Here is a 23,064-nt window from a genome sequence, read left to right as displayed (position 1 = left end):
TCCCGTACCCTCCTAGTCCACCCTAGGAGTTATAATCCACATTTATGTGTTTACGTGACACTCTGGGAGACAAAAGTGCTGAGATATGGTAAGAAATTGACACTGCTCAAGTGGATCCGAGAATCGTTAATATACCCAATCCGTCGAAATAGCCTGGTACGTTAGGTGCAGGAAATGGGCACTTGCACACTGCAAGCCATGGGGACCTGGAGGGAGTGAAAAGCAAGCTGAGCACCAGCTGGGATCCTTTATCATAATAACTGCAGCCACCTCTGAGGCCTATACTGCTCCTTTCAGTCTCTTCGCAGAGTTAGCCTGGGGCGAAAACTGAGCCAGCTCAGAATGACAGGAACCATCAGCTTGACGGATGGCGCCATGATACAGGCAAAAAGGCACAAAAAAGGCCATACATGGGAAACATTTGCAACGCCCCGTAGGTATGCCGCATGAGCCTCCCAGGAGCAACGCATGACCACCCGCCACTGGAAGTCAGGCCGTCCCTGCTCCCAGATGACCAATGAATGGGGCAGCCATACCCAGCATGCCGCACCGATGACACCCTACGTACACCCACAACTAGAAACTGTGCGAGAGCTCACCGGGACCCACCTCCTGAACCGCACACAAGCTGTCCCGATGCCGCCCGGCTCCACACTATATAGGTGTAACAGTTCAGACTCATCCAGGCCTCCAAAGCTAAAAGAATGGTCTGGGCCACAGGCCATAGTAAATGCTAATGTATCTTGACTTAACAATGCCTGTTGATGTGGTCATCTCTAAATAAACCGACAGCGCCAACTTGTGGCCGACTGTCTCCGGTGCCAGTTTTGACAATAAAGTGACGGTGTCACCAACAGAAACCCCCGGTCGAATTTAGCACAGGTAACTACATGCTGAATATCACCATAATAGGCAATTCAGCACATAGTTCAGTCCAAAGGGTGACTTTTTAACAGTCGACTCAAACAAAGGACGCCTTTAACTTACTGCCTGGTTCAAGTACGTAACACGTGTAGCACTATCCCTCTGTGGCTAGGGAGAAACATGTTTGTGTCCCTCTCCCTGCAGTATGAATTTCCGTTTTTATATCAATATAACACTCAATATATGAATGCATGTAATAAACATCATTTACACCACAATGTTAACCCAATTAATGGACAGGCGACCGTGAGGAACCCACATGGCCCCTGTTAGGTAACAGTGTTCCATTTGTTCTGCTGTTAAGTCATCTGCCTTTATATTCCTATGATTCCAATCCGTCCTTCGTGTTTTTCTTCCTTACCGCCATTTGCACGACCCTCCCCATGGATAAGAACTCAAGGGTTTTGAAAACCCCATAATTTGAGCAACAATCTTGTCACAATAGTGAATTATTTCATATGCTAAGAATTCCAGCGATGCAAGCTCCGTGCACAGTCATTTCATAGATACATCCCAATGCTGGACCAGTTTACGACTTTACCTCACAAACCCTTGCACACGGTATCGTGGTAGGGGAAGTGTAGGATTTCTGATACCTTGTGAAACGCTACACAAGCTCTTATTAAGGAAGAGACTCATTTCAATATTAGCTGATACAGCAGCAGCTCGCTAATATAATTGCCGTCTTTGTTACCCCCACCCATTTCTCACCTGTTTTTGATAAATAAACTTGTTTTATGGATGCTGCTGGTAACATTTCTCTACAAAATGCCTTTAATAGACTCCCAGACATCACCTACATTAATATTAAATTAAAGGAAAACTGTTTAAAACAGTCCGTTTAAAATTATCCACTGTCACGAATAACACTCTGCAGAACAGAGGTGGCAGTATGCGGGAGGGGCAACCTGAAAGGCTGAGGCACAGGGCCTCGACCCACGCCTTATAATGCCTCTGTAGGCAGCCCCACCAGCGAGTTCTGGATGTGACGCCGGAGTCAGGCAGTACGGGGTCTGCTGCGGGACCAGAAATAAGCTAGAAACCAGGACAGTGCTGCGAGAAAACCCATCTTCAGGGACATCAGAGCCGGAACCCGGCGGGACGGCCATTGTTCCGAAGCTATTCTTCCGGAAGATGGATGTGTTCGGAAGCCTGACCACGACCACTCAGGGAGCCATTGTGGGGAAAAAAGGGTTTGCCGGGGCCCCTGTGCCTCCCCATTAGTGTTCACTGTTTTCTGAAGTAACAGGCACTGGTTTTTCCTGCATCTCGCGCCCTTTCATCCTCTGCAGTTGTGTGAACATCTCCGTCAAGCATGCGACTCTGATGTAGGGGCGCACAACACACACATGCTTGCGTTAGAAGGACGGAGAAGAGGCACTATTATACTCATAAACAGCTTTCATCTGTCTCACAGTGCACTTCTACCTTTCTGAAGAGCTGCAGGCAGCAACGTTATTACTACCCCGTGTAGTAGCCCACACCATGAGGAAGAGAGACTAAGATTTGCATATCTCACATGCTTCAGTGACGAACGCTCAATGCAGGGAGCTATCCTGGAGTTGGGTGAGACATTACTGTACTGTTGACTGCAGGTCCCCTGGTAGAAGTGTGATACCAGCTCTCGTGAAAAACTGCAGTTTATTTCTTTCCCCCATGTACGACGACAACCCGGTTCATCACACTTTGAGTGGCAGCTTTTGGTGTAACTGTTATCCACATACGGCGCGGTATGGATAAGGCGTGTCCAGCGGGGAACAAGAGCGACACAAGACCAGGCGGCGTGGCACAGAGGGTGCAAAATCATGTAAACCCTCCCCCCGTGCTGCCTGTTGCCACCAGGGCCCCTTGCACAATCCTGGAGGCCCAGACCGCCAACTCACCATGCACCCAGCGATTGCGGCCCCGGATCGACCATAGCGCCTCAATGTGAGTCCACCCACTTTGTGCACCAGCACCCTCGGATGCAAGGGTAGAAGGCAGCTATCCTTCCTTAAACTGTTAACCCCCCCAAAAACACCTGACGCAGCGAACTTGGGCTGGACCTTTAAATACACTGACCATATGTGGACCGGTCCTCCTTAACCGCTACCGCGCTAGCGGTTTTTCCCGCTGTGCGCTGAAATTTAAAAATCGCGCGGTTTGTGACAAAGCCAGCTCGTCATCCGCGTAGCGCAGGTAACGCCCATGAAGAGCTGGCTTTGTCATCCGCGTCGAAGGGGTTAAAGTTAGTGGGTTCCCAAACTCCCCGCCGGATACCCAGCGTGCCGACTTGATTACCCATTCCGACATGGGGCACACAGCCAGACACCGCGCAACAATGTCTCTGTTTCTGTCTTTCACGATCCTAAAAATATTTTTATAATTCTGCTCGGGCCTGGGATTGAACCAGCAACTCCAGCGTGAGTGCTGTTGTAAACTTGTAAACTTGTAAACTTGCCGATTTGTAGAGCGCGAATTGTTGCCCGGAGGCGTCCAAGCGCTAAGATAACCAGAGCCTACTGAAGGCAGGGGGGGAAGGCAGGCAGTTAGTAAACAGATGCAAACAAAAAGGTCTTTAGTTGCTTGCGGAATTCAGTGAGGTTAGGGTTCGCTCTAAGATGGAGTGGCAGGGTGTTCCAGGTCTTGGACGCATTGTATGTAAATGTAAATGTAAATGTATGAAACTTATATAGCGCAATCAATCAATCAATCACTGACACTTATAGAGCGCGCTACATACCCATAGGGTCTCAAGGCGCTAAGGGGAGGGGGGGGTGCCGCTACTGCTCGAACAGCCAGGTCTTCAGCTTCTTCCTGAAGGAGAGGTGGTCTTGGGTCAGGCGCAGGTCGGTCGGGAGGGAGTTCCAGGTCTTGGCGGCCAGGTAGGAGAAGGACCTTCCTCCTGTGGTTGCTCTCCGGATGCCGGGGACGGCGGCGAGGGCGTGGTTGGCTGAGCGGAGGTGGCGTTTGGGAGCGTAGAAGTTGATCCGGCTGTTGAGGTAGCCCGGGCCTTGGTCGTGTATGGCTTTGTGTGCGTGGGTGAGGAGGCGGAAGGTGATTCTTTTGTTGACGGGGAGCCAGTGAAGGTCTCTCAGATGTCCGGAGATGTGGCTGTGTCGTGGGATGTCGAGGATGAGTCTGGCTGAGGCGTTCTGGATCCGCTGGAGTCTCTTCTGAAGCATGGCGGTGGTGCCGGCGTAGAGGGCGTTGCCGTAGTCCAGTCGGCTAGTGACGAGGGCCTGGGTGACGGTCTTCCTGGTCTCGGTGGGGATCCACCAGAAGATCTTCCGTAGCATGCGTAGGATGTTGAAGCACGCTGAGGAGACGGCGTTGACTTGCCTGGTCATGGAGAGGGAGGAGTCCAGGATGAAGCCCAGGTTGCGTGCATGGTCTGTCGGTTTGGGTGCGGTGCCCAGGGCGGGAGGCCACCAGGAGTCGTCCCAGGCGGAGGGTGAAGAGCCCAGGATGAGGACCTCCGTCTTGTCCGAGTTCAGTTTCAGGCGGCTGGTCGTCATCCACTCGGCTACCTCTTTCATCCCTTCGTGTAGGTTGGCTCTGGCGGTGGCGGGGTCGTTGGTCAGGGAGAGGATCAGCTGGGTGTCGTCGGCGTAGGAGATTATGCTGAGGTTGTGTTGGCGTGCGATGGCCGCGAGGGGGCTCATGTAGACGTTGAAGAGGGTGGGGCTCAGAGAGGATCCTTGAGGGACGCCGCAGATGACTTCGGAGGCCTCTGACTTGTACGGTGGTAGGCGGACTCTCTGTGTTCTTCCGTCGAGGAAGGAGATGATCCATTCCAGCGCCTTGTCCTGGATTCCGACGTTGCTGAGGCGCTGTACTAGGGTGCGGTGGCAGACCGTGTCGAATGCCGCGGAGAGGTCTAGGAGGATGAGGGCCGCTGTTTCTCCGTTGTCCATCAGGGCTCGGATGTCATCGGTGGCGGCGATGAGGGCGGTCTCGGTGCTGTGATTGGCTCGGAAGCCGGACAGTGAGGGGTCGAGGGATCCATTCGTCTCGAGGAAGGCGGCCAGCTGCTTGTTGACAGTCTTCTCGATGACTTTGGCCGGGAACGGGAGGAGCGAGATGGGACGGTAGTTCTTGAGTTCGGTGGGGTCCGCTGTTGGTTTCTTGAGTAGAGCGCTGAGTTCGGCGTGCTTCCAGCTCTCAGGGAAGGTGGCGGTGTCGAAGGATGTGTTGATGATGTCTCGCAGGTGGGGTGCGATGACAGTGTCGGCCTTGTTGAAGACGTGGTGAGGGCAAGGGTCGGTCGGTGATCCGGAGTGGATGGAGTTCATCGTGCGGATGGTGTCTTCGGTGCTGATCGGGGTCCAGGCGTGGAGGGTGGTGGTGGGGGGAGGTTGTTCGGTCCTGGTATGCGTTGGTTGTTCGTTGAAGCTGTTGTGTATGTCCGTGATCTTGTTGTGGAAGTAGGAAGCGAGGGAGTCGCAGAGGTCTTGCGAAGGGGTGATGTCGTTGGTTCCTGCGCTGGGGTTGGATAGCTCTTTCACGATGTTGAAGAGTTCCTTGCTGTTGTGCGCGTTGTTGTCCAGCCGGTCTTTGAATGCAGTTTTCTTGGCGGCGCGGATCAGCTGGTGGTGCTTCCGAGTGGCCAGTTTGAGGGTGGTCCTGTTGTCCGGTGTAGGTTCCCTTCTCCAGACTTTCTCGAGGGCTCGGCAGTTCTTCTTGGAGCTCTTGAGTTCGTCGGTGAACCATGGGGCTTTCTTGCTGCCGGATCTGCTGGGCGGGGTTCTCAGCGGGGCGAGCTCGTCCGCGCAGATGCTGATCCACTTCGTGAGGTTGTCGGCGGCCTGGCTGGGGTTCGCTGAGCTGGCAGGAGGGTGCTGGCTCAGGGAGGTGGCGAGCTGGTCTGCTGTGATCTTGTTCCAGCTTCTGCGGGCGGCCTGTCGCTGGTGGTGGTGAGTCGTCGTTCTCCTGAAGGTGAAGTGGACGCAGCTGTGGTCCGTCCAGTGAAGCTCTGTGGCGTGACTGAAGGCGACGTCTGTGCTGGATGAGAAGACGGCGTCGAGTGTGTGTCCGGCGAGGTGGGTGGGGGTGGACACCAGCTGCTTGAGTCCCAGATTGGCGAGGTTGTCGAGCAGGGTGCTGGTGTTGCGGTCGTTGTTGTTCTCCAGATGGAAGTTGAGGTCCCCCAGGAGGATGTAGTCAGCGGAGGGGAGGGCATGCGGGCTGATGAAGTCGGCGATGTCCTCGCTGAATTGTGTGCGTGGTCCCGGGGGTCGGTAGATCAGGGTGCCTCTGAGGGTGGTGGTAGGGTTGGTGTGGATCTGGAAATGCAGATGTTCGGCGTTGGTCAGGGTGTTGTCGGTGCTGGTCGTGAGACGGATGGTGTTCTTGTGGATGATGGCGATGCCTCCTCCCATCTGGTTGGTGTTGCGGTCCCTCCGGACGATCTTGTAGCCCTCTGGGATGGCGATGGCGATGTCGGGGGCTGAAGAGGCGTTCATCCAGGTCTCCGTGAGGAAGGCGACGTCAGGGTCTGTGGCGTCTAGGAGGTTCCAGAGTTCGATGGCGTGTCTGTGGACGGAGCGGGTGTTGAGTAGGATGCACTTGAGGTGCATCTGCGTGCTTGCTTAGGGAACCCGTCCTGGTATTCCCCTGTGAGAAACAAGGTGAAAGCCAGGCATCCCGCCGCGAGGGGCCGATGTGGAGATTAAGCAAGCTATTGCCCAGAGTCGCAGAGTGTGACCCCGTGAGTCGAGTAGGCACCGGAGCGAGAATTGTCGAGACCGTGGAATTTATGAGCCAGAGACCCGCCGAGGCAGGGAATCAAACCCTGGTCCACGGTCGATCTCAGATTCCGGGTCTGCCGCCTCTATCCACTGAGCCACACTTCTCCAAGTGTAAATGTCCTTCCGCCAGATCTGGATCTTTTTATTCTTGGCACCACTGCCGAGAAGGTCTGGCTGGAGCGAAGACTTCGGTTTGGGGTGTAATGGGTGACCAGGTCGCGAATGATGCTGGGTCCTGTGTCCCAGAAGGCTTGGTGGGCTATACATAGTGTCTTGAACAGAACTCTCTGCCGGATCGGGAGCTAATGAAGGCTAATCAGTCCGACCCTCACTGAGTGTCTGAGGGGAATTTTGAGCAACAGGCGTGCTGCGCAGTTCTGTACAATCTGCAACCTGCGTAGGGTGTATTCTGGTGCGCCGAGATAGAGTGCATTATTAAAATCAAGGCGTGATTGAATAAGACCTTGAATAGCTACCTGTTTGGCTTCCATGGGAAGGAGGGGAAATATTTTATTTAGCACCCTCATGATGCCAAAACAGGTGGCTGAAAGTTTTGTGGCTTGGACATTGAAAGATAGCGAATTGTCCAGCCACACTCCGAGGCTTTTGATGTTGTTTTTAGGGGTTGGGGGAGGGCCTAGACATGGGGGCCACAGAGAGGGAGAAAGGGACAGATCTGATGGGCCTAGGATCATCAGCTCTGTATTGTCCCCGTTCAGCTTCAGGGATGATGACGACATCCAGTTCCTCACCTCCTCAAGGCATTCTCTAAGCCCGACTGGCGAAGTTCGATTTGCCTCCTGTGCCAGTGAGACCACCAGCTGCGTGTCGTCCGCATAGGAGATGATCTTGACTCCAAATGGGCGGACGACATCGGCCAGGGGTCTCATGTACAGATTAAAAAGTGCAGGGCTTAGGGAGGAGCCCTGAGGAACACCACACTTTAGGGGTCTGCTGGAGGACATGGAATCGCCATCAAATACCCTGAAGGATCTATTCTCCAAAAAAGATTTAAACCAAGCCCAGGCATTATCTTTGATCCCCACACAGGACAGGCGGTTCAGTAAGGTGTCATGACTGACCGTATCAAATGCCGCGCTTAGGTCAAGGAGGATCACTGCCACTGATCCTGCTTGATCCAGGATTTTTCTAGTTTCCTCGGTAACCATGAGGAGGGCGGTCTCAGTCCTGTGTTTTGCTCTGAAACCCGTCTGAGTGAAAGTTCACCAACTGTTGGTTGATATATTTTTCCAGGACCTTGCTCACCCATGGGAGCAGGGAGATGGGGCGATAGTTGGCTAAGTCAGACGGGTCCAAATTGGGCTTCTTAATCAATGACCTGACCATGGCTTGCTTCCAAACAGTTGGCACAGTGCTGGAGGAGATGGAAGCGTTTAATAGCTCCCTGATGACGGGCAGGGTGGTCCGGGATGCTGCCATTAAGATGTCAGGAGGGGCAGGGTCGTCCGGCGAGCCTGATTTGACACTAAAAGCTAGTGATTCTAGGGTGGGGAGATTCAGTGGGGGAAAGTTGGCTAGGCTGTGTCGGGCGGGGGGAGGGGGCAGGGTTGGGGAGATGTTGGGTTGGATTGATGAATTCATTTTTGGGAAGGGAAATGATGAATAAATCTTGTTTACTTTCTGAAAGAAAAATTCTGCGATATTATTGCACTGTGTGACTGATTTCTCGGCGTGTAACGCAGGAGGGGGGTTGGTTAGCTTTTTAATGATCTGGAAGATCTCTCTGGGTTTGGATTTGGCCTGCAGAATTTTATCGGCGAAGTACGAGGACTGGGCTGCTTTTATTTGAATTTTATACTCGTTAATAGTCTCGCGGTAGCAGGTTTTATTATCTGCTGAGTTATCCAGACGCCAGCGTCTTTCCGCCCTTCTACAAAGACGCTTCTTGTCCCTAAGAGACTGCGTATACCAAAGGAGCAGTTTTTTGGGGCCGCTTCAGTATGGTCTTGCTCATAGGGAGAGTGGTGTCAAGAGTATGATTGATCCAATTGACATAGGCCTAGTATGCTAGGGCAGGATCCTCCTGTTTCGCGGGTTGTGAGCTGGCCAATTTAGTGGACCAGTTGTCAACCTCGAGGCGGGACCAGGCTCGTCTGAGCCTTGTGGTGGGTGCGGGAGGTGAAGTTTTAGTCGAGGTCCAGCTGAAGGGGATCAGAAGGTGGTCTGTCCATGGCAGGGGAATGCATGGGTCCACTGAGATGTCAGGACAGTTGGTGAAGATTGGGTCCAGTAAGTGGCCTTTGGCATGAGTGGGAGTGGTAACGCGTTGAATGAGTTGTAAAGCTGCTAGATCTTCTAGTAAGGTAGCAGCTGTGTGATCAGAAGGGGAGTCAAAATGAAGGTTCAGGTCACCTAGCACGGTAAAGTTAGAGGAGGTACTAGCTCTATCGGGCAGGCTAGATGGCATTGTTTCATGAAACTGTTTCGGGGGGCCGGGCCGGCGATAGATCAGGGTGCCCGAGAAACATCTATTGGGTGAGAGTTCGATATTAAAACCAATACTCTCACAATCCGGGATGGTCTCGGAGATGATTCGGCAGTGGTATTGTTCCTTGTGGATAATAGCTAGGCCTCCTCCTCTCCCTTTGGGTCGATCTTGCCGTATGATTTGATAGCCATCAGGGAGGGCGACTACTGTCGCGGGATCGGACTCAGTAGTGAGCCAGGTTTCCGTCAGGAACAATATATCTGGGGTATGTTCCTCTAACAGCAGGGCCATTTCAACGCTATGCTTAGGCAGGGAGCGGCAATTTAGTAGGAGCATATGGAAATCATGTGTGGGCGCCGAAAAAGATTTGGAGTTGAGGGATACGGAGCATGTGGGGCAGATTTGCGGCAGGTCTTCTGCTTGAAAAGTATGCCGAGTGCAAATGTTAGTGGGAGGCCTTAGTCTATAGAGGGTTGCCGAAGTATAGCATCTGCGCAGTGATGGCTGGGATGCAGGAGGGGTGGCCCAGGGCCCGGACTCGGCGCGGACGAGCGCAGACGTTCACTGCTGCTCCCGGCTGTGCCTCAGGAGGTAACTGGCTATCAAGCGCTTGTGGTTCAGCGCGGTATTTGTATTCTTTAGCTAAAGGGGGCGTGGCCTCGAGTGGGCGTGTCCCCGTCCTATCGTGGGGAAATGCAGCTGGAGGTGACCGGCGATTCCGCCCTACCCAGCGCTCGTTTTTGCCTTCCAAAGGGTGCCTGCGCACAGTAATCGTGCAGTAGACAGGTGAGTGACTTTAAAACAATTACAACATTTTCAATTTAAACAGTTAAAATACACGCAGTTCACTGCTGCTCCCGGCTGTGCCTCAGGAGGTAACTGGCTATCCAGTTGGCTATCCAGTTGGATAACAAGGCGAGCTAATCTCTGCCTTTTAAATATATGTTTTTCCCGCCTACGCTGACGTTCGAACCCGGGTCTCCCAGGACAATGGCGAGCGCTCTGATAATTGAGCCATACTCACATATGCACGTGAGCAGAGAACCACCCACACTCGATTAAGGGAGGACGGAAGCTGGACACGGGATCGGGGGAGCCACATCACCCCCCCTGCGGACACCAGGCAATGCTATTAAGCTGAGGAAATTTGGTAGGGGGTACGTTACGGACTCACCATATACCAGCTCCTGCTGACTCGCCTCGCTACTTGGAATGGCCCCTGACTGATAGCGCTCGCAAAACCACGATGACGACGATCAACGACCCAAAAGACGGCATGACTGCCGCAACAGAGGATGCCAGGAGGAGCGGGGGAGGCATATATACCCTCCCGCCACCTCGGCACACCGGATGTGATGCCCATATGGCGTCCCGGCGAGCGGACTACAGGAGCCTAACCACTAGAGAGGGGTGAGCTGGTGCCCAAATGGCACTAAAGGGCCGCCCTTTTGGAATGACCTCCTGCGAGTGCCGCGGACAGCCGCAGCTACAGATGGACATGGACTCATGGACATCTTTTAATGTGTACCAGTAATCTATCAATGCTTTCCTTTCTTGAAAGTGGTTACATATCTCTGCAAGTCAAAAGGAAGGATGGGCTTGAACTTCCTTTTGCTGTTGATTCACAAGGACTCAGAATATGGACATTGTGCATCGAAAACCTAATTGCATTCCGCATTGTTACTTGTATATTTTGATTAGGGGTTTTGTTAGGTAAAGTCTTCATTTCAGAGCAGCGCTGACTTTGCAAGTGTAAAAACCTTTGTGTACTGCAGCTCAAAGTGTTACATACAGTAAACAATGGATTCAATGGCCACATTTTTAAAGAAGACTGAAGAATGAAACTGTGTACTGAAGAACGCCATCAGGGAGTATTCAACCTAATGTGAGGTTCACAAGGTTTGCCTATTCTCTACCTTCTCGTCGATAGGACACAACTCTGTTGTTGCTTAGTCGTGCCTAAGCCGCGCCTTGCCTCCCACAGCTGCATCCAGACCGAGGAATCGAGCTGGAGCGGACCTGGTGGTGCACCGCGAGCGCAGAGGACGAGGAGAACGGGCGGCTCGCATTCGAGGACAGCTGCGAGGGGAACCGCGAGACTCCCCGACCCCCTCTCCAGCCCCTGGGCATTGTGGAACCCACAGGGTAAGAAGCGTGGAGCGGGGAGCGGCGTGGGGCTGAGGGCTTGCTGAACGCCGCAGTACACTGCAGAACGCCGGCCACAAGCCGGGATAGCGAAGACGCCGGCTTTTGAAACTTAGCGACCGCGAGCCATTAAGAGACCCCCTCAGCTGCTCAAAGCGTGCAAGATTGGGAGCGCGTGTTGCCGGCTCATAAAGACACCATCCGCCCATTAAACCCCCACCCCTGTAGGAAGTAAAACAAAGGGGGAAATCGGCGTTGCTAGAAATCTGCAGAGGCACACCGACTGAAAGTCAGAAATAGGGGGGGGGGCCTGGCAGAGTCTGGCAGAGTTTGGACAACCTGGTAGAATCAGCCAATGGTCCGAAAGAAGGTTATTTCCGGAGGCACCTGAATGAGCAAGGAGCCAAGAAGCAAAGGCGTGACCCTTGTATCCCGGCTACAGAACCCCATAGTATAAGAAGGGCAAGTACAGGGAAAAGCCGGGGAGACGCCGTGAAAGAGAACTACAAGTGCGGCAAGGCAGGCAGGCTGACGGCTACAAGGCTTCAAGGCACAACCGAGGTAAGTGAAAGTACTTATGTAATAGTAAAAATAGTAACTTAATTCCTACTAAAATATAGACACCAACTACAGCAGAACTACAGACTAGGTACCAAAAAACCTAAGAAATAGCACCCAAAAGAGGGCAAAAATCACGCACAGTGGATGAACCAGAGAAGAGTAAATTAATGGAGGGCTCAATATCTCTGGAAGAGAGCCAGGAAAGCCAGGCATCCCCTATGGACAATAGCAAGGGGAGACGCAAGAAAAGAAAAATCAAAAGAGCAACGAAGAATGCCCAGCAGGCGAAAAGGGGATGTAATCAAACAACTTCTAAACAGAAAGAGAACACGGCAGCGTCAAAATCCATAAAGGACTTTGTAGGGAAACACTACAAATCGATAGATCCAGTGATAACTCCGGAACACGATGGAGAAAGGGAGGAAAATGGTGGGGAGATCGGTGAAAAGTCAGGTACGACAGCAGCAAACCAGATATGGATAGATACGGGAGAACCCCACGAAGAAGAAGCCCTCGATATTGAGGAGGGAATGGAGAACCCCATATCGGTAAACCTGACGCTCCTGAGCCAAAATCACCACATATCAGCGCCTCGTCTATCATCCTCCCCAAAAATGTTCTCGTTACAATCATCAGGGAATGAAGGGCAAAGGGGAAACGAAAGTCAGAGCCAGAGCTACGTCTGGGGAGGCGCGCCTGATCAACTCCGGCAGCACCACAAATCGCAAAAATTTCAATTGCAGCAAGATTGTACAAGTACTGGTCACCAGGGAAACCCAGATAGAAACAACACTCAGGATTCGGAGCTTTCTGTAACACCCACATCATCTTTGATGGAACTAATATTGATGTTGCATAAGGTATTACAAGGAATCCTTGAAGTAACACTTTCAAACAACGGAGTGATGAAAGCTCAGAAACACTATCTAAAAAAAATCGAAGAGGAACTAGTGGAGATAAAGAGCCAAATGCCAAGCATGTTAAGGCCAATAGTTACAGTACCACCCACCGAGGAAAGTGTCGAGAATGAACCAGCAGAGGCAATCATGGTAAACCTCGAAAGGACTCCTCACCCCACAGAGCAATCTATAGCAAAGGATTCCACGAGGCCTCAGATAACGTATACATTTCGAGACGACCTATGTTGATAAAAAGGCGCGGGGGGTATGCAGCGGCCCCAGCCAGGAATAGGGCTAAAAAGAATCGAGAACCAAAGCCATCAGGAAAGAGAAAAGGGAAGAAAACGGCGGGGGGGTACAGCCAGGATTAAACGCATCAGCCCCGATCTACATACCAAACAGTCACTTGCAAACGGAGGATAAACCAACAAAGCCCTTGATAGAATTAAGGAAAAATCAGAGAAGTAGGGAGGCAAATGAGAAACCCTCAAATACCTGCATCGTGAAGCAGAAAGTAAGGATAACATCAGAACAATCCAATGACCATAGTACAGTTAACCCACAGGCACAGGCACTATCCGGTGCGAGAAGCAAAGGGTGGCAGACAGGGAGAACAAATGTTAGTCATCACAATTATGAAATCAACATGAAAGCACAAGAGAGGGATAACAACAAATGGTTATATTTGGATCAGTTACCTGCAGGGAAAAAGGGAAAGTCGGTAAGAAAAACGAACCCCCTAAATAGGGCACGGATCTTAACTGCATTTGCAAAATGTTGTAGCCTGAGTGGGATCTGTACAAACGACCTTCGGCAAGTTGGCTTTGTAGAGAATAGGAATGGAAAGGAAATAACAAAAATCTCACTTCACTCAGACCTGGTAAAAAGGGCAATCCTGAAAGCCACCAATGAGATAAACCAACAGGGAATAAGGATAATTCCTGAGAGAGAAATAAAACCCTCCACAGACAATACCTTTCTAAAACAGCATGCCGGTCTACAGAAGAGACAAGTGAACTTATATAGAGAAAAAGAAGGAAACCGCAGCCGCCTGAACACAGTAATAGATAACACAGGAAACGAAACCTCATGGGATAACTGGTCTTTACGTAGTAGTCCCGTGGGAGATCCCAATGAAAGCTACATGGAGGATGAGCTAAAGCAGTGACCCTCTCCCCGGTCTCCTTGAAGGATAACAAGTAAAGAATAGCAGTAGATTATCTTCTAGTGAATGCTAGCTCTAAGAGAAAAGCACCAGCTAGCGGAGTGCTATCAACAGCCTCCTGCGATGCTCAGTAGATTTCTATGTCCAATTGTTATCTGCCAAAATATGGACAAAAAATGCAGACTGCCAAGCAGACAGTCCACTAAAGGTAGAGAGAACAGGGGAGAGTGAGTGGGAGCAATATCAAGTGCTGCAGGCTGCTCCCCAAACCTACTGCAGCTGCCTCAGTGGGACCCGGGCTCTACCCTTGGCAGTGGCCACTATCTGCCACAGCACTCACTTCACCTAACTTACCTTAGGGCAAGAGCTGACTGGTAGAGTAGTCTCACACAACTCTCACATACCTATTACACACCTCCACAACAAGCTCCTTAATTTTATCCTTAGTGAGAGCCCTTTCTTTTCCCACCCCGGCTTCCTTTTTGCTCTCTGCAGTATTTTTAGAGGATTAAGGCACTTAGAAGGTCCACTGCCTTTGGCCTTATTTGGTTGGCAGCAGGTCTTAGGCTAGAAAAAGCTGGGCTTCAGTTAGAAGCGCTCAAAATAAAGGGCTTGCATTCACGTTTCAACTATAACTGATGAGAGAAAGTTTTCAGAAAGCTAGTTTAAAACTGATTGCCAGGTTAAGGGCACTGATTGATGGGTTAAGGGTTAAGTTTATAGATGCTTCCACGCCCCTGAGCTGTCAAGCATCCCTTCCTCCTTGCCCTGGCCTCAGCTTGTCTGGGGGCACAAAAGACAAGTGACCAACCTATTGTGAGAGTGCTCAGGCAGAGCCATTGTGATGTGCACGTGTGGTAGGTGACAGCTAATTCCCCTCATTAGGTAAGAGTGGGCCATCATACCAACACCTAGCTTCCATTCGTCTCACTATCCGGGAGCAATACACAAAGACCAACTACCAGCTACACCGAGCCATGTGACACAGGAAAGGCTGCAGGTACTAAATGTTTAGGACAAGAAAAAAACAAGTTCCTAAAAGTGGCATTTTGCGACTTAAAATCGGACTTTACTATTAAAGAGGTCTTTATTTGACAATTTCTTGAACACCAAACTCAACCTGTCTACCTGCTACCAATTGAAGTTATCACTTATTAAATATAATAAGGTAACCCAGTGTTATTCTTTGGGAGAGGTAGGCCTTACAGTAGTGAAACATTTATTTAGGAGTGTGTCACTACTATGACATGCAAAACTTAAAAGTACATGTCCAACCTTTTAAGTACACTGCACCCTGCCCACTGAGCTGTTCAAGGGTTACCCTCGGGGTGACATCTATGTATTACAAATTAATATTTGGGCCTGACAAAGGGTTTATTGTTGCAGGTTGACATGTCAGTTTGAAACTGCACACACATGCTCTGATGTGCCAGGCCTGAGACATGTTTACCAGGCTACTTATCTGGGAAATCAGTGCTGCAAGCCCCTAGAAGCCTTTAATGTATAGGCCCTGGGTACTTGTAGTATCACTATACCAGGGACTTACAAATACATTAAATATGCCAATTGGGTGTAAACCAATTCTACCACGTTTAAGAGACAGGGCACAAGTACACTGGATAGCAGAAGTGAAGTACACAGAGTCCTAAATCCTAAGACCAACAAAAATGAGATCAGCAAAAATAGGAGGGGTACAGGCAGAGTTTGGGAGAAGACCACCCTAAGGCTGACAGGTTTAACAACCCCTCTCATATTTTTTGATGAAAGTTCAATGCAATTTTTAACTAGCTTGTGACGCTTGGACATCATGTGATATCTGAGAAGTAACTGTACTCAAGAAAGTATCAATATATAGCATGTAAGATGAGAAACCTTTTCAATGTGAAATTGCTGGTGCTGTTATAGCCCAGCCACTTAGTCACATTTCTATTGCGGAGGCAAGGAGTGGGGATTGCAATGAGCCACCGGCTCTTCAATGTGGCCCCTGACCCCATGATGTACAGGCATGCCAAGGTATAAATAAAAGGGACTAAAACCTCTTGATGCCCAGTCCACACCCATATCAGACTGTGTGACTCACTTACTGCTTCTACTACACCAGAGCCCTTGCTCAAGTCAGCGCCGGTCTGTGCCACTTCGATCCAACAGGGATGTCTGCCCCTCAAAGTATCCTGATAAGTCACACACAAACACATCCAGCAGCTTGGAATACATACCTGTTCACAAATGTCAGTTTATCAGTGAACAGTTTCCTCTTGTAAGTATCCTCTGGAATGGCCACACGTTCATTCTCCTCGTTGTACACAGTGTCTAGCAGATGGATATAACATGCAAAAGCAATCCAATCTCAGTTCTAAAACCGAGGCAGAGAGTTTTCTTCGGAAGTCACCTCAGTGTGGTGCCAGCACAGCTCTATAACATGAAATGATATGCCTCATCTAATGTTAGAGCTTGTTAGCTTTGTATCAAGACTTGGGCAAGGCAATAAGTCTGGTTTTTCTTAAACAGGCAATATTAAATCTAAGGAGTCTAGGTATTTATTAGGGGAGATGTCTGGTAATAGCTGTGTGTGTATTGCTTTCAGCTGTCCTAGAAATAAAACACTATAATTAAGCATTCTTTTGAGCAACAACAGTAGGAAGCAAGGTGCTTTGGGTGAAAAGCCTGCATTAGCAGATTTAAGCTGTACGCTTAAAGAAGAGTGTTCTAAAAAGCATTCCGAAGATGGCCTTTGTTTTGCAACTGGTGACTTTAAAAGGTATAAACAGCAAAATGTTACATAGGAAATATGTTTGATAATAGGCTAGTAGCTTTCGGTACTGAAATTCAATGGCTAAAGTGGCTGACAAAAAGTTTACTCTGGGAACTACTTTTTAAGCACAGGTAACATGATGTCTCCCTGACTTATAAAGCTATCTGTAGTAAGATCTAAAAAATAAGGAACAAGTACAGTTGACAGTGTGCTCATGAATGTTGAGGGGGCACACTTATTAGTGCAGTTATGCATGTGTGTGTGCTTTGTTGCATGCATTAGCTGATATGTAGTCACATTCACCTCAACTGTTCCTTTATTAGAATCAAGCCTCAAAGAGGACGTTTTATATCTGATAACACTAGACTTTTATTTAATGTCTTATCCAAATCCTCACGCCTTCAACATCCTCTGGCAGCAATTGCACTAGACGCTGAAAAAGCATTTGATAGGGTTGAATGGCCTTACCTGTTTTACACCCTCAAATGGTTTGGTTTTGGCCCTAAATGTATTTCATTAATCTCCTTCCTTTATTTCAACCCGCGGGCTGCAGTTTGTGCTAACGGTTTAATTTCCTCCTTTTTCAATCTGGGCAGGGGAGTCCGCCAAGGTTGTCCTCTTTCCTCGTTTCTTTTCAACTTAGCTTTAGAACCCTTTCTTTCCAAACTTTGTCAAAACTCGAATATATCTGGCTTCCAGACTCCTCTCTGTCATGTCAAACTTGCTGCGTATGCAGATGACATCTTACTTTTCCTATCTAATCCCACTAATTCCATACCTGCTTTCCTTCAGGAGGTCCACAATTACTCTTTAATCTCTGGCTATAAATTGAACAATGATAAATGCGAAATTTTACCCTTAACGAAATTCACTTTTAAACCTGATTTTGATGCTTCTCACTTTACCTGGAGTCCTTCTCACATCAAATACTTGGGTTTGCATTTTACTCCCTCAGTTACAGATACAGTTTCACTTCGCCTTAATAAATGTATTCAAAAACTCACTGATTTAACCACTAAGTGGCATCCCCTTTATTTGTCCTGGTGGGGTCGCCTCGATACCATCAAGATGATGTTGTCCCCCATAGTACTTTATACAATCTCTAACATTCCAGTTCCCATCCCTGCGAAATGTTTTAAGAAAATCACTTCAATTCTCTCTACCTTTCTCTGGAGTGGAAAGAAACCCAGGATGTCCACCCTTAGATTAATTTGTCCCAAATCAGAAGGGGGTGTGAACTTCCCAGACTTTCCTACTTATCATAAAGCTTTCCTATTACGAGAAGCTTCTTTTTGGTTACGAGACCCTGACGACATCTCTCCTTTATGGGTGATGCTTGAACGTCTCTCCCTCTTCCCTTTCTCCTTTGCTGAATACCTCTCTTTTTCACGCAAACCACTAACACTATCTACCCCCATACATAAATTCACTACCAGATTGCTTTTATCCTCTACGCCTGCGCCTTTTATCACAATCACTGATTTTCTTAATTCCACTATCTGGCACAATAAATCCCTGTTAATCAACAACAAACCCTTTTATTGGAAATCCTGGCGGATGAGAGGTTTAATTTGGATCTCCCAGCTTTTCTCCAATTCCACTTTCCTACCCTTCTTGACTCTCAGTCATTCTTTCAATCTTCCTGCCTCTTTTGCTCACAAATACATTTTACTTCAGAAGGCGGTAATGACACAATATACCCTTCTCACACAATCTCAAGCTCACCCTCCTCATATCTCTCCCACCTCACAGCTTCATTCTTTTTTGCGCACCACTTCTAAAGCATCTACCATTTATAAGCACCTCCGTGATATAGGTTCTATTAGACCAAAATCCAAGGTGGAAGAACAATGGGAATCCGATTTTGCCACTTCCAGGCCCATTTTTTTTATGGGATAAACTATGGACTAAACTTCACAAATCATCTAGAGCAGCTACCATAACTCAAACTCTTTTCTTTATATACAATAGATTGCTCTTTACCCACCACACTCTAAGCAAGCAGTTTTCCGCTGTTACAGACCTTTGTCGGTCTTGTTCCTCCCCACAAGCTACTTTATTTCATATGTTGTTTTCACGTGAGATTGTTCATGCTTTTTGGCAGAGCATTTGGTATCAAATCAATGCAATCTTTCATACCCACATTCCTTTCTCTTTTACCCATATTTTTCTGGGGAGTCTCTCCCCATGCTGAGATGATACTGATCTCAATGTTAAGATTGTTGATTTATTATTAGCTGTTGCTTTCCAACAGATCACAGCTAGTTGGAAGAATTTTTCTAACATTTCTTTCAGAGCATGGTGGTATAATGTATGCCATAACCACAGACTGGATACAGGTGACCATCCTGACTCCTGTTGAGGAGGTCGCTCCCCACGCTCCCCGCTATCGCAGTGCTGGTTTCCTTCACAGCGTGCTCTTCCCTCAAGGCAGATTGGTATCGTAGCGCTGCTGCGCCAGACACTGATTACATTTAAAATTGTGACGATTTATTTTAGTACTACTGCGCAGAACTGTGTAAATTGCCTGCATACATAGTGAGCATTTTGTTATCGTAGCACTGCGCTGGTCAGCTTCATTAGTAGCATTTAAAGTGTGCCACATCGTAGCGCTATATCGTAGCGCTACATCGCATTGCCTGAGTCACTCGCCTGGTTTCGCTTTTGTTTCAGCCATTTTGTTGTTTGTTTGCCTCCCAGCCCGCCCCTCCACCACGCCCCCGCCTCCCAGCTGATCCTCCCCTGCCCCACCCCCCTCCACTATCCACTTATGACAGATGCTTCCGCGCGCAGCGTCTACGCGCAGCGGTCGCGCCCCATGCGCGCCGAAGGTGCGCCAAAGGTAAGCCCGTCTATGCCCGTCCGCGCCTGGACCGTGCCCAGCGCCAGACCCCCTGTCCCACGGACAACCCTCCCAACCCGCATAACGTACACCTCCGCTACCCTCTCAGCTCTTAACCCCGGTCGACTCCCAAACTGCTATCTAGCCGCCCCAGGACACAGCCATGGACCCTTCTCCTGCCACTCCTGCAAGTTCGACTGCATCAGGTCCCACACCAAATCCACAAACTCCAAACAGAGCTCCGACTCTAACCAACTGAAGTGCACCCTGCTCAACACCCGCTCGGTCCACAGACACTCCATCGAACTTTGGAACCTACTCGATACCACAGCGCCGGACATCGCCTTCCTTACGGAAACCTGGATGAACGCCTCATCAGCCCCAGACATCGCCATAGCTATCCCGGACGCCTACAAGATCATTCGAAAGGACCGCATCAACCAAACTGGAGGAGGCATTGCCATTGTCCATAAGAACACCATCCGCATCACGACCAGTTCCGATGATAACCTCACTACCGCCGAACACCTTCACTTCCAGATCCACACCGACCCCAAGACCACACTCAGAGGTACCCTCATCTACAGACCCCCCAGGACCCCGCACACAATTCAGCGAAGACATCACTGACTTCATCAGCCCACACGCCCTCTCCTCCGAGAACTACATCCTACTGGGAGACCTCAACTTCCACCTGGAAAAGAATAACGACAACAACACCACCACCCTTCTGGACAACCTGGCCAATATCGGACTCAAACAACTTGTTGACACCCCCACCCACCTTGCCGGACACACGCTCGACCCTATCTTCTCCTCCAGCAAACACATCTCCTTCGATCACACCACAGCTCTCCATTGGACAGACCACAGCTGCGTTCACTTCAACTACAATAAGACCACGACCCATAACCCCCACAACCTATTCCCCGAAGAAATTGGAACAAAATCACCACCGCCCAGCTCTCCTCTTCGCTTCACCTAAACCCTCCTGCCAAATCATCCGACCCAAACCTAGCAGTCACCAACCTCACACAATGGATCACCCACAGCGCAGACGAACTAGCACCATTGAAAAACCATCAAATCAAGCAAAGCACCAAAAAAGCCCCCTGGTTTAATGAGGACCTTAAGAAATCCAAGAAGTTCTGCCACACCCTCGAGAAAGCCTGGAGAAAAAACCCAACCACTGACAACCTGGCCACCTACAAGAACGCCACCCGCAAACACCACCAACTAATCCAATCCACCAAGAAATCAGCATTCAAAGATCGAATCGACAACAACGCCCAAAACAGCAAAGAACTTTTCAAAATCGTCAAAGAATTTACCAACCCCACCACCGGCTCCAACGACATCTCTCCCTCCCAAGACCTCTGCGACTCTCTATCCTCATTCTTCCACAACAAAATCGCCGACATACATAACAGCTTCATAAACCAGCCCGAAGTCCAGCTCACTCCACCCACTCCCGAACCAAAACAGCACTCTAACTACCTTTGCGCCTGGAACCCAATCACTACTGAAGACACCATCCGACTGATGAACTCCATCCACTCAGGATCACCAACCGACCCATGTCCCCACCACATTTTCAACAAAGCAGACTCCATCATTGCACCCCATTTCCGCGATGTCATCAACTGTTCCTTCAACACCGCCACCTTCCCTGAAATCTGGAAACATGCCGAACTCAGCACCCTTCTGAAGAAACCCACAGCGGACCCCTCTGAACTTAAGAGCTACCGCCCCATCTCGCTCCTCCCATTCCCTGCCAAAGTCATTGAGAAAGCCGTCAACAATCAGCTCGCCAACTTCCTGGAATCCAACAAATCCCTTGACCCCTCACAGTCTGGCTTCTGAACCAAACACAGCACCGAGACCGCCCTCATCGCAGCAACAGATGACATTCGAAAACTACTGGACAACGGAGACACAGCTGCCCTCATCCTTCTCGACCTTTCCGCCGCCTTCGACACAATTTGTCATAGCACCCTCATACAACGCCTCAGTAACTTCGGAATACAAGGAAAAGCTTTGGACTGGATCGTCTCGTTCCTTGCTGGAAGAACCCAGAGAGTCCGCCTCCCCCCATTCAAATCAAAGGCCACCGAAGTCATCTGCGGCGTACCACAAGGATCATCACTCAGCCCACCCTCTTCAACGTCTACATGAGTCCCCTCGCATCCATCGCGAGACAACACAATCTCAATATCATCTCCTACGCAGACGACACCCAACTGATCCTCTCCCTCACCAAAGACCCAAACACCGCCAAAACAAATCTACACGAAGGAATGAAAGAAGTAGCCGAGTGGATGAAGAACAGCTGCTTGAAACTCAACTCGGACAAAACGGAAGTCCTCAACTTGGGATCATCGACCCTCTTCCTGGGACGACTCATGGTGGCCTCCGGCCCTGGGTACAGCACCCATACCTACACATCACGCACGTAACCTGGGCTTCATCCTAGACTCCTCCCTCTCGATGACCAGACAAGTCAACGCCGTCTCATCATCATGCTTTAACATCCTACGCATGCTCAAAAAAATCTTCCGTTGGATCCCCACCGAAACAAGGAAGACAGTCACCCACGCACTGGTCACAAGTCGAGTGGATTACGGAAATACCCTTTACGCCGGAACCACAACCAAACTACAGAAAAAACTCCAACGCATCCAAAACGCCTCAGCCAGACTCATACTGGACATCCCCCGTCAAGATCACATTTCCAGCCACCTGAAAGACCTCCACTGGCTCCCCATCAACAAGAGAATAACGTTCCGCCTCCTCACCCATGCACACAAGGCCCTTTACGACCTCGGACCCGAATGCCTCAACACACGACTGTCCTTCTACACACCCACCCGCCAACTACGCTCGTCCAATCAAGCCCTCGCCGCAATTTCGCGAATCCATAGAACCAGCATGGGAGGAAGATCCTTCTCCTACTTAGCGGCCAAAACCTGGAATTCTCTCCCCACCCACCTCCGCCTTACACAGAACCACCTCTCCTTCAGAAAACAGCTAAAAACCTGGCTATTCGATAAGTAAAGCACCCACCCTTCCACAAGCGCCTTGAGACCCTCTGGGTGAGTAGTGCGCTATACAAATTCCTGAACTTGAACTATACTGCTTTTGTATTTCCTATTCATTTGGCAGCTAAACGTTTAGACTTATGGCTTCCTATTACTTTATACCTTGATGTGTGTGCTAAACGTTCATTCCAACTGTGTCCAACTCAACAAGAAGTCGCTAAACCCCTTTGATTGCCTCATACGTTCCTTTTTCTTCATCTATCACTGTAATATATTGTTGCTGTTATTTGTTACATTTGTACTGTTATAACCCATTTGTTTTGTTTTTTTTGGATTTGCTCTTATCTCCTACTTGTTGCACTGCTTTATTGGTTTTCTTTATTATTTTTCTTCTGTAATGCTTTTTTCCATTGTACTGACACCTTTTATCTGATTAATAAATTTTCTTTATGAACTTAGAATCAAGCCTCAAACAGTTCTAGGCCGTCTCAATCATACTTACCCTAATGGCCTTGTAGGCTGTAGCAGAGTCTCACACCTGGGAATCATAGTTTTCACTT

The 23,064-nt window shown here is 49.5% G+C and overlaps 2 protein-coding genes across 7 annotated transcripts in view; one reads left to right on the top strand and one right to left on the bottom strand.

The window, feature by feature from the left end:
• ABCC9 (ATP binding cassette subfamily C member 9) overlaps positions 1 to 23,064 on the top strand; it is a 1,243,587-nt gene that overhangs the window by 206,700 nt on the left and 1,013,823 nt on the right. The gene's annotated exons all lie outside the window — the stretch shown is intronic.
• The window catches only part of LOC144755804 (uncharacterized), a 51,227-nt gene that overhangs the window by 26,846 nt on the left and 1,317 nt on the right, over positions 1 to 23,064 (bottom strand). The window contains exons 2-3 of the mRNA XM_078645498.1: positions 16,089 to 16,182; positions 13,103 to 13,202 (exon numbers count right to left, since the gene is read on the bottom strand). Of these exons, the coding sequence (XP_078501624.1) occupies positions 13,103 to 13,202; positions 16,089 to 16,182 (194 nt within the window). The remainder of the gene's footprint in view (positions 1 to 13,102; positions 13,203 to 16,088; positions 16,183 to 23,064) is intronic.

Source organism: Lissotriton helveticus, chromosome 1_1 (genome assembly GCF_964261635.1).
Source record: "Lissotriton helveticus chromosome 1_1, aLisHel1.1, whole genome shotgun sequence".
Lineage (NCBI taxonomy): Eukaryota > Metazoa > Chordata > Amphibia > Caudata > Salamandridae > Lissotriton > Lissotriton helveticus.
This window is presented reverse-complemented; position numbering and strand designations above follow the sequence as displayed.